Source organism: Staurois parvus, unplaced genomic scaffold, assembly GCF_062004578.1.
Source record: "Staurois parvus isolate SC_StPar_1 unplaced genomic scaffold, SC_StPar_1.0 ptg000077l, whole genome shotgun sequence".
In the NCBI taxonomy this organism is placed as follows: domain Eukaryota; kingdom Metazoa; phylum Chordata; class Amphibia; order Anura; family Ranidae; genus Staurois; species Staurois parvus.
Window position 1 is genome coordinate 2876122 of NW_028317873.1, and position 12419 is coordinate 2888540.

Sequence of the window (12419 nt, forward strand, 5' to 3'; positions counted from 1 at the left end):
GTTGCAGATAGAGTTGGGCTTTAAATTTTAGTCTTGGGATGTGGCATGAGTTAATGATGAATTACAGTACGTCACCATCATTGCTGAAACTGTGATTCTGCATCAATACATTAATTTTCTCACAAAATCACTATGATGTCCCCTTTCTTCATCTTATTTGTGTTTACATGCTTTCATCAATGTCTATGTTCTTGTTACGGACCACATTAAAATAATAACATCAATTCAGACATGAATACTTTATTTAGAGGTCGAATAAATCTGTATAGAGTAAAAAAAAATCACCTGAGAATTATTTGATTTTTCACTTAAGTGTTACAAGCATAATATGATCAGTCTTTTGTCAGACATTCACTATTCAGTGTTACGTGGATTCTAGATAGACCACTGGGAATACAAAGTATATAGAAGTAATTTTTTGGACATTTCCTTCATGGGGAACAGGATTACCTTGGGCAGTCACGATCTTTTAAAGATTTGTTCCTCTCTAATAAAGGTTTTACTTTTGGAAAGAATTGGCCTGTCCACAAATTCTACAATGCATTTTCCGGTATCACAAGGAGAATGTTCAAGCTCCAATACTGTGACATTATTCAATGAAGATGTCGTTAAAATGTGCATAGGAACATATAATGTCACTTGAGGTCCTCTAGCTGGCCAGTAGCGTCCCAGATTGAAGCCATTGATCCAAATCTGTCCCTATAAAATCAAGAAGAAAAATGAATGAAACAAATAATACACTCTCTGAAATGCCTATGTTAAATGACAGCTCACTGACTAAGTGGTTAGCACTTCTGCCAAGAAGCACTAGGGTCGTTGGTTTGAATCCCAACCACAGCACTACCTGCATGGAGTTTGTATATTCTCCCTGCGTGGGTTTCCTCACACACACCAAAGACGAGATGCTGGTAGGTTAACTGGCTCCTGTCCAAATTGGCCCTAATATGTATACTGTATGTATGAATGTGAGTTAGAGACCTTAGATTGCTCCTTGAGGGCAGGGATTGATGTGAATGTATAATACATATGTAAGGAGCTGCATAAATTGACAGCACTAAGTACCTGAAATAAATGATATTATGCCGTTTATCCTGAATTTCTCCACGTAATTAAGGCTGTATGAGAAGCACAAATATGTGCTTATTAGAAGCAGCATAAATGATGACCAATTGGAATACAGCTTGCACCTCTGACTCAACTCTGTGCCTCTGGAACCTAAATAGACCTTTATTGATATATTGGACACAAACCACATTCCTCTTTCCTCTATGCTTTGGATCCCTCCCCTGATTCCCCTGAGGGTGCTCAATCCAATTCTGTTACACTCGCTGGTGGAATGGGTCTCAAAGTACTCAGCCAGGTTGATATCTTCGCACCTTCCCCTGTTGCAAATACTTTGTTATCCAGGGATGGAAAATCCCCAGAGCTACAGTTGGTGGCAAGCCAACAAACACAAGGCTGTCTGTTCCGTCTTGACTGTGTGAGGTATTCGGTCCTTTCAGCAACTCAGAGATTCGCATCATATTCCAGGCTCAGAAAGATTTAATTACCTGCAGATCCATCTCTAACTAGAAAACATGACTGGAAAGTGCCTTTGATGGCATTCAAGTCTAGAGGTCATTCTAATCCATCACAGAAGAGCCTACTTCTCCATCACATCCAACAACGCCACCATCAAACCCGCCCCGCAGGCCAGAGTACTTGGTGTCATTCTGGACTCCAACCTATCCTTCCAGCCCCAAATCCAATCTTTAACAAACTCGTGCAGACTCCACCTCCGCAACATCACCAAAATACGCACGTTCCTAACCCCCGAAACCACTAAACAGCTCATCCACTCCCTCATCATATCACGACTCGACTACTGCAACTCCCTCCTCACTGGCCTGCCTCGCCGCTGGCTATCCCCGCTTCAGTCGATCCTGAATACAGCTGCCAGACTCATTCACCTTTCCAGCTGCTCCATCTCCGCCACCCCCCTCTGCCAATCCCTCCACTGGCTTCCGATTGTGCAACGGATCAAATTCAAAATCCTAATACTGACGTACAAAGCCGTCCACCATACTGCCCCGTACTACATCACCGACCTAATATCCAAGTACTGCCCAGCACACACACTCCGCTCCTCACAAGACCTCCTTCTCTCTAGCTCCCTGGTCTCCTCCTCCCATGCCCGCCTCCAGGACTTCTCTAGGGTGTCACCCATCCTCTGGAACTCCCTGCCCCAACCCATCAGATTATCACCTACTCTCCTCTCCTTTAGGTGCACCCTGAAAACCCATCTCTTTAGGGAAGCCTACCCCACCCCCTGCTAACTTGCCGACCTCCTCCACTCGTCCTACCGCTCCATTCCCCACAGCTATTTCCTTCTGTGCCACCATCCCCTCCCTCCTAGATTGTAAGCTCGAAAGAGCAGGGCCCTCAATCCCCTCATGTTTTGCATTGTATTGGTATTGTTCTGTCACATGTTCTGTCCCCCTTTGTAATGTACAGTGCTGAGCGAACTATTGGCGCTTTATAAATACTGTATAATAATAATAATAATCCGACAACCAATTTGGTTTTATTGATATACTATGCTATTGTGTTCTGTGTCCTATTTACACTGCAATGCAGCCCAGAGCTGTGCTGCAGTGATTTGCGATAAAATGCAGACATGCTGAATTTTATTGCAGTGCACTGGACAGGATCACAAGTCACTGTAGAGCAGTGCAGTGCACTTCAAATAAGGTTTGTTTGAAAAAAAAAAGGAGCTGTGTGATGGGCCGAATCGCACACCACACTGCCCCCTACTGTCGGCTCACTGCAGTCAGAATGGACAGCTACCACATAGTAAACTGCTGTAATTGTACTATGTGGCATATCTGTTTACATGTCAATGGCCCCTAGTGCACTTGTAAAACAAATTTAGGTTTACACCAAAATTTATGTTTTCAGGACAAGCTTTTAGGATGTACCCCCCTTATTCCAAAGTATTACTTAAACCATAGAGAGATTAAACCCTGAAAATCGTGTTCTAAAAATTTGTATATTTGTGCAAAAAAACATAATGGACAGTATTCAATTTGTTTTTTTAAAACAAAGTAAACAGTTTTGATCACGTCTCATCTTCAACAGAGACAGTGGGTAATGGTTTGCAATAATCCATTTGTCCCATACTTGCAATTACACATAAGTTGAAAGAGGCTGATTTTGTCTGAAAATTGTCCTATACATGGAAAGCATTAGTCTGTGACAAGGGAATCAAAAACTAGTGTCCGAAAAAGACTTGAAAAGCTTAACACAAATAAATCTCCAAGACCAGATGGCTTACACCCAAGAGTCCTCAAAGAACTCAGTCTGGCAAGACCGCTGTTCCTAATTTTTAAGGACAGCATATTGACAGGATGGTACCAGCTGATTGGCGAAGAGCCAAAAAGGTACCAATATTTAAAGGGCAGATATATTTCTGGAAACTATAGGACAGTCAGTCAACATCGATAGTATGAAAATCATTGGAGGGGATGATAAGGGACTATATCCAAGATTTTGCTGATAAAAAAAGTATCAGCATGGCTTTACGAAAGGTCGTTCTTGACAAACCAATCTGTTAACATTCTATGAGGATGTGAGCTGCCAACTAGATAAAGTAAAACCTGCGGATGTGGTGTACCTGGATTTTGCTAAAGCATTTGATACAGTTCCCCATAAACAATTAATTTAAAAACTGAGGACTATAGGCATGGACCACAGGGTTTGTACATGGATAGAAAAATAGTTACAGGATGGTGATAAATAGCATGTATTCATACTGGTCTGGAGTGGTAAGTGGGGTACCCCTGGGCTCTGTCCTGGGACCAATTCTATTTACTCATAAATGATATAGAGGTTTTTATAAATAGCTCAATCTCAGTTTTTGCTGATGATACAAAGCTAAGCAGGGCAATTACATCACAGGAAGATATAGAAACTTTACAAGAAGACCTCAATAAAATAAAGCAGTGGGCAAATACATGGCAAATGAGGTTTACTATTGAAAAATGTAAAGTAATGCACTTGGGGGCTAAAAATACTAACGCAAGTTACTCTCGAGGGGGAAAACTTCGGGGGAAATCCAGGATAAAAAAGATCTGGGGGTCTTAGTGGATGACAGACTCAGCAATGGCATGCAAGGAGGATCACAGCCCTGGACCTGTAAAGCACCCTGCCAATGAGGTCAACTGATATACTGTACCCCAAAGATTGCTGCCAACTGCATCCAGTGCGCACCAATAACATTACAAAGCCATCCCCGTTCTTGCGTGCTTGGCCAGAATACAATCCCTCTTGGCTATCTTGGACATCAGGCAATAGCAGCCAATCTAGATAAGGCCCTCTTCTACTCCAGCAGGGGTGTTATGAACAGGCCAGCAATTCTGGAAAAAAGGCCTTTAAAAAGAGATCTTCAGAGAGACAGCTGTAGACACATTCATCACCTAAAGATACTAGATAAAAACTGAGGCTGAGCCAAGCTGGAAAGGCTTATGCCTGGGTGGGGTTTCCTGTCTGTTTTGGTCAGTATCCATTCACCTGAAGACAGCAACATAACTCTGAATAGACATAATTATGAAGTCCGCTGTGTCCTGTGATATACAATTAAAAAGTGGGTTTTAGTTTCTGATTACCACTAAAATCAGTGAGGACCTCAAGGCAGATGTCAATTTTGTATTAGTTTATAGATAGAACTTGACATTTCTAAAGAACTGAATGAAATCTGACGTCTGTCTTTACTGATCTTAGGTTTAATATCTTTACTAAAATGTTTCACTTTTTTGGTTTGGGTTGAAGCCGATTATTTTTTCTTCTTGCTACTCCTCTGCATCCTCATTTTCTCTTTTGGGATGCAGCCTTTTTGTCCCATACTGATCTTAGGACAGAGGATCTTGAGCTACAGAAGAGTCCAAACTGGGTTCTCTCTGCATTGTGCAACCTGCTTGTATTTTTGCAATTCAGAAGGAATGCCATATTCCAGCCTCTCACCGCACACAATATTAGTATACATTGATCTAGCTTCAACAGAATTCTAAAGGATGTAAGCATAACCTAAAAGTTACCCTCAGCTTAGTGGCAAAGGTTAAGGCAGAGGAGATGCCTAACTTCCTGGGTGTCAGACTAACCTTAAAACCTGACCATGGAAAATGGATTATCAAAAGAAGGAAACACAACAAATGTGAAATCACTTTCACTGTCTCAATGTGCAGGTGGCATGCGGTTAATTTCTTGTCTGTCCCAGAAGTTACCACATCTCTTATACCATATATCAGTCAGCCCTCTATAACAAATTCTAAAACATGTTCAATGGTGAATACATAGTAAAGGCCTATTTTGCGGGGAACCACACTCCTTTTTTGGCTTTCACTTTCAGAAATCAACACATAAAAAAGCAAACTTAAAGTAGTTGTAAACCCTTACGTATATCCAAGTGAAGTGACTGGCCACAGATGACAAATCCTCCTACATAAGTTGTACTTTTTTATCTGCAGTTTTCTCTTCTCTACATCAGTTCAAAGTGCTGAATATATAAAACTTGCCTGAGAGTTTAGAAAAAAGGGGATGCAGAGCTGAAATTACACTCTGTAGAGCTCAGTGAAAGGAGTTCTGACAGCTGATTGGAGGGAAGAGACACCCCCCCTCCACACAGCTCAAAGGATCAGATCTGAGTTTACAGCCACTTTAAGTAACAGCTCTGTTGCCTTTTCTAGTCAATAAATGTCAACTACTGCAGCGATCAGGTCTTTCTGCTATCTGTGCCCTTCAATGGCAAATCAAGAAAACCTGGCGAAGCATAACTGAAAGGCAAAACCTTTTTTTTTTTTTTTTTTTTTGGATAAAGTGGAGAGGAACTAGAACACCTGTCCATTTTTATTGCTGTCAGTGCCCTAGTTATAGAGATTCACTCTCTGTATTTTACCTTTATCATTGAAAGTGAAAGTAAAAGAAAATTTCAATTTTGGGTTGTCTACAGAAAAGTAATAGAAGGCAAATCATCCAATGGGGACACTAGTTCTGGTGAGCTGGGGGTCCCCCAAGAAATTCCCTTAATTTGCAGGGACTTCCTGTTTGGCTATGGGAGAAGAAGTAAAGGGAAGTCTGTGAAATGGGACACAGATGGCGAAACAAAATCTGACAGGGGTTATAACCCTCCCTTGTTCTATCTAAAATGAAAAAAAAAAAAGAAGTTTTGCCTATATATCTACTTTAACATATCCTATGCTATAACATTGCTGAGATGATATACTGGGGCTTCAAAAATTTAAATCAATTGTATACTATTTCCAACGCCACAGTTCTTGGTGTCATAATGAAATAACATGGACATTATAACATGAAAGTCAATAAAACCTTTACCTTTGTCCATCCAGGAAATTTAATAAATGTGTCCTGAGGCAAGTCTGGAATGCCACTGGGAATAAGAAAGCTGCCTTTGTAAAATGTTGGTGATGTACTATTCGATGTGTTCAGAGATGTTTTCAGCAAATGTCCACTGATTACTGCACTATCTATATCTAAGGGATACATTGTCCAGTTAGCCAGAATTTCTCCATCAAGAGTCAGGTTGGTAAGCAAACCCTAAAAAAAAACAAAACAAAAAAAAAAACACAAACAATGTAGTTAAGCAAAGAACACATATTTGTATTTATTATTAACGGATTTAAATTAAACCGTTCTTACAAAATAATAATGGAAGAAAAAAAGATTTTACAGGACTTTTTCATGAATCATGGTGATACACATTAACAAAGGAAGGAATTATTATTGAGTGGTCCCTCTCTTGGATCCACGGTATAAAGTCTGAATGGTATATCCTCTCCAATGTCTCAGAGGTAGTCCAAAATGTGGCACTCCTTAAAAAGTGCTTGGCAGTAGAATTTATAGTTAACTAATCCCCCCAGCTGCCTATCTCAGCTCCTCTAGTCTTGGCCCCATATACAAATTAAGGATGCTTCCAAGTTCTTCCTGGAACCTATCCTCCATTCTGTAGACATACAAAAATCCTAACATTAAAAAACGGCATAAAATATCATTTTTAACTAAATAAAATAAAAGTGCAGTGCTAGAAATTAAATGTGACACAATAAAAAGTGATCAAAAAAAGTCCCAATTGTGGTGACCTAGGGTAACAATGCACACTAACCAGAAGTGCACATAAATAGTGCAGTGTAGGAAGGATGCACTTTTATTTTATTTTCATGTGAGCATTTTTTGGTTATCCTGTGTGCCTCAGCTGCTTTTTTATTGAAAGTGCTCACTTTTTTATCATGTTTAACTACTTGCACTCCTGAGGATTTGCCCCCTTAATGACCAGGTCTCTTTTTGCTACTCGGCGCTGCACTAATTCAACTGATAATTGCGCGGTCATGCAATGCTGCACTCAAACGAAATTTACATCCTTTTTTTCCCACACAAATAGAGCTTTCTTTCGGTGGTATTTAATCACCTGTGCGCTTTTTATTTTTCACGCTATAAACAAAAAAAGACCGAAAATTTTGAAGAAAAACAATATTTTTTACTTTCAGCTATAAAAAATATATAGTAAACTCAAAGTTAGTTATAAATTTAGGTAAAAATGTATTCTGCTCCATGTTTTTGGTAGAAAAAAATCCCAATAAGTGTATATTGATTGCTTTGTGTGAACGTTATAGCGTCTACAAACTATGGTATAGATACTGCAATTTACGCCATTTTTTTGCTATACAGCGCTGCGCTAGTTTAACGGACAATTGCGCGGTCATGCAATACGGTACATAAATTAAATTTATGTCCTTTTTCACACAAATAGAGCTTTCTTTTGTTGGTATTTGATCACCTGTGCACTTTTTATTTTTGGCGCTATAAAAATTTTTGAAGAAAAATTTTTTTTTTTAAAAAAAAAACAATTTTCTCATTTCGGTCATAAAAAATATCCAAAAAAACTAAAATTTCATCATAAATTTAGGCCAAAATTTATTCTGCTACATGTTTTCGGTTAAGAAAATCCCAGTAAGTGTATATTTATTGCTTTGTGTGAAAGTTATAGCGTCTACAAACTATGGTATAGATAATGGAATTTACACAGCTTTTACTTTCTGACTGCTCATCACATTTCTTGAGGTGCTAAAATACCAGGATAGTACAAACACCCTCAAATTACCCTTTTTGGAAAGTAGACACCCTAATCTATCTGCTGAGAGGCATATTGAGTCCATGGAAGATTTATTTTTTTTCACACGTTTCTGGAAAATGACAAAAACATTTTTTATTTTTACACAAAGTTGTCATTTAAATTATTTCTCGCACAAGCCATGGGTATATGTGGTATTACACCCCAAAATACATTCTGCTACTACTACCGAGTATGGGGATACCACATGTGTGAGACTTTTGGGAGCCTAGCCACATACAGGAGCCTGAAATCCAATGACCACTTTGAAAGCCTTAAGGTGCTTAACTTCCTCATTTCACTTCCTGAATACCTATCACAGTTTTGAAGGCCTTGACATGCCAGGATAGCCCCCCCCCAATAACCCCTTTCTGGAAAGCAGACACCACAAGGAATTTAAAAAGAGGCATGGTGAGTATTTTACAGATCTAATTTTTTCTCACAAGGTTTTGAAATAGAAAAAAAATAGAAAAAATATGTTTTTGTTTTTTTTCTTCATTTTACAAAACCTTGTGGCAACAAATGAGATCTGCAAAATACTCACCATGCTTCTTATCAAATTCCTTGGGGTGTCTACATTCCAAAAAGGGGTCATTTTGGGGGGGGGGGTGCTATCCTGGCATTTCAGGGCCTTCGAAACTGTGATAGGTAGTCTGGAAGTGTAATGAGGAAATAAAGTCCTTTAAAAGCCTGAAGGTGCTTATTGGATTTTGGGGTCCTGTACTTGGCTAGACTGCCAAAAAGACTCTCACATGTGGTACCCCCATGCTCGGGAGAAGTAGCAGAATGTATTTTGGGGAGTAATCCCACATATACCCATGGCATGTGTGAGCAGTAAATCATTTAAGTGACAATTTTGTGTAAAAAAAAATAAATATTTTTGTCATTTTCCAAAAACTTGTGGTAAAAAAAAAATTCTTCTATTGAGTCAACATGCCTCTCCGCAAATAGTTTGGGGTATCTACTTTCCAAAAAGGGGTCATTTTGGGGGGTGGGGGCGTTTTATGCCCAGCATTAGAAGTTTATGCCACACATCACTCACTCTTCTAACCACCTGAAGACCAAGCCTTTTCTGACACTTTTTGTTCACATGAAAAAAATCGGTATTTTTTGCTAGGAAATTAATTTAAACCCCCAAACATTATATATTTTTTTAAAGCAGACAACCTAGTGAATAAAATGGTGGGTACTACAATTTTTTATGGCACATAGTACTCGCGCAGCGATTTTTCAAAAGCAATTTAAAAAAAAATATTTTTTTTTTACTTTTAATGCACAAAAACACAATATATTGGCCAATTATTTGGTTAGATATAAAAGATGATGGTATGCCGAGTAAATAGATACCAAACATAGTGTGTGGTATGCCCACCATTAGAATATACCGCCCTGCATCCACCCACTTCTAATGGTGGGCACACAATAGGTCACACTTTGCCACAAGCACCAGTTCCAAGAGTGAACAAATGTCTAAATAATGGCACGCTTGAATAAAAATTGTCCACGTATAAGTGGTACCCCATATGGAAAAAGGATGACACCAAGTCCCAAACTAACTTGCCACCGCTCCCCATGTAGTCTGGGCATCCGGGGGGCTCCACGTGACTATCTTTTTCCTCGTAAATCCTAAACTTATAAATATAGCCTGTTGTCCTCTCACAGGTCTTCTACATCTTGACCCCATATCTGGCACGCTTGCTGGGGAGAAATTGTTTGAATGCAAGGCGGCCAGAAAAATTAATGAGGGATTCATCAACGCAAATGTTTTGCTGGGGAGTATAGACATCTGCAAATTTTTGGTTAAGGTGATTTGCGAGGGGCTGAATTTTGTGGAGCCAATCAAATTCAGGGTCACCCCAAGGACGACAGAGTGTATTGTTGTTGAAATGCATAAAACACTTTATACTCTCATATCTATGCCTGGCCATGGCAGCAGAGAACACGGGCATATGATGAATCGGGTCTGTGGACCAATACAACCGCAATTCATTTCTTTTAGTACTGCCCATGTTGAGGGTTAGGCCCCAAAAAAATGTAAATTTGGAAACCGTAATGAGTTTCCATGCGACTAGTCTGGTAAGGTTTGAATTTGGGTTGGCGGTGATAAATTGTTGTGTATATAAATTGCTTTGATCCACAATCAACGCATACAGATATTCTGTGAAAAACAGCTCCAAAAATCAAGGGGAGTAGTTAAATTTGCTATTTCCACCTGAATTCCGGGTTGGGCAGTGAATGGGGGAAGTACGGGTGCTGCAGAATTTGTGGGCTGTCAATCGGGATTTGCAAGCACATCCGGAAGGATATTAGGGGCTCTATGGGACTGTGTGCGAATTCTTGGTGGCTGCGGGACAATACTTGTGCTCGCCACCGCACCGGCTTGTACTGGACTTATGGGACTCACCACGTCACCAAGTCATACTGCAGTGCTGGTATTATTATTATACAGGATTTATATGGCGCCAACAGTTTGCTCAGCGCTTTACAGTATAACGGGAGACAATACAGCAACAATACAGTTCAATACAAGAGGGTTAGGAGGGCCCTGATCTTGGGAGCTTACAATCTAAGAGGTATATGAAAGACCAGGATATACTAGGCCACTAGTACTCGCCAGTTCACCAAAAGGTAGCGCGGCACTAGTACTGGCACTCTGCTGTATATGAGAGCCCTCAAAATTTACAGATAAAGTGCTAACAGAGATCAGGCCTGATTCTGCCAACACTGCGGTTTTGTGTGCAATGTATCAAGTGACAGTAATCTACTGACACTGCACTTGCTGGGGGGGGTGGGTTAGCGTAGGGGTTAAACGCAGATGCTGGCAGGTGCCGGGGCTGATCCCGCTAACGCTGCGTTTTTGGGGATGCTATACTAATGTGAAGTGGTTAAATGTGATTATTGGTGTACTGACGGGCAATCTGACGCTATCTGGGAGGGGCGTGAAAATCACGGGCGCGCAAATCATATATATATGTGTGTGTGTGATTTTGCGCACCCATGCCGCCCTGTAGCAGTGTTTCTGCTATAGGGCGGTCAGGAAGCGGTTTGTGTTACAGCGATGTGTTACTTTAACTGACAATTGCACGGTCATGCAACACTGCACCCAAATTAAATTTACATCCTTTTTTTTCCCCACGAATTGAGCTTCTTTTGGGGGTATTTGATCGCCTTTGCGTTTTTTATTTTTTGCGCTATAAAAAAAAAGGCTGACAATTTTGAGAAAAAAAAACTATATTTTGGACTTTTTGCTATAAAAACATGTCCAGTACAAAAATGTAAAAATCAAATTTCGTCATAAATTTCAGCCAAAATGTTCTTGCTAAAAAAAAATCCCAATACGTGTAAATTAATTGGTTTACGTGAAGGTTATAGCGTTTACAAATGGCGGGAAAGATACTGGTATTTTTTTTTTCATACTAATAATGGTGGCAATCAGCGATTTATGACAGTGATCAGCGACTTATGGCGGGACTGCGGCAGACATTATGACACTGGGGGTGGGAACTGACTTGGGGTCACTGACATCCCCAGTGACACCAATACAGTGATCAGTGCAAAGAAAACCCACTGACACTGTACTAATGGCACTGGGGAGGAAGGGGTTAACTTTTTTTAGGCAATGAAAGGGTTAACTGTGTGAGGGGAGTGTTTTACTAGTGGGCGGGGTTGTGTGCTTCACAGGAACACACTGATCCCGAGAGATAAACTCCTCTCTCAGGATCAGTGTGTTAGGAGCTGACAGGGAGCAGAGCTGCATTGTAAGCAATGCAGCAATGCAGCGGTGCTCTGTGTCACTGTTTGCCGGCAATCTCCAGGACCCGGCGGGTAATGACCAGCCGGGACCCGGTGATTGACACCCGCTGCCGTGACCTGTTTTGCAAAATGACGTTTTAAAACGTGATTTTGCCCAGTGGTGCAGCAAGCAGTTAAAGGAAGACACACCTGTCTTTGATATCTGCCTCTGCATTTTGGCCTTGTGACGCTGCTGCCAACAGGGGCGCCACTGGCCATTTTCTTCCCAAGCAAACTTAAGACTGCAGCTTTAACTTTTTTGTAAAATTACTGCCTGGACCTTGTGCTTCCACATTAAGGCCCATTGTTGCTGCTCCCAAACTGCCACTGGCAAATGTTTACCCACCCAAAGCTAAAATCTGCGTTTCTTTTTTTTTTCTTCAAAAAGGCACTTCCCTGTGGCTTGTGTTTCAGCATGTTTGCTGCTAGCACTGCTGTCAGGTTGTGCCACTAGCCAATTTTTACCCAC

The 12419-nt window shown here is 40.5% G+C and overlaps 1 protein-coding gene across 3 annotated transcripts in view; it reads right to left on the reverse strand.

The window, feature by feature from the left end:
• Positions 1-224: 224 nt before the first annotated feature.
• GLB1 (galactosidase beta 1) overlaps positions 225-12419 on the reverse strand; it is a 96246-nt gene continuing 84051 nt past the window's right edge. For all 3 annotated transcript variants that reach the window (XM_089669449.1, XM_089669451.1, XM_089669452.1), the window contains 2 exons: positions 6367-6588; positions 225-699 (listed from right to left, as the gene is read on the reverse strand). In XM_089669449.1, coding sequence (XP_089525575.1) covers positions 460-699; positions 6367-6588 — 462 coding nt within the window. In that variant the 3' untranslated portion in view covers positions 225-459. The remainder of the gene's footprint in view (positions 700-6366; positions 6589-12419) is intronic.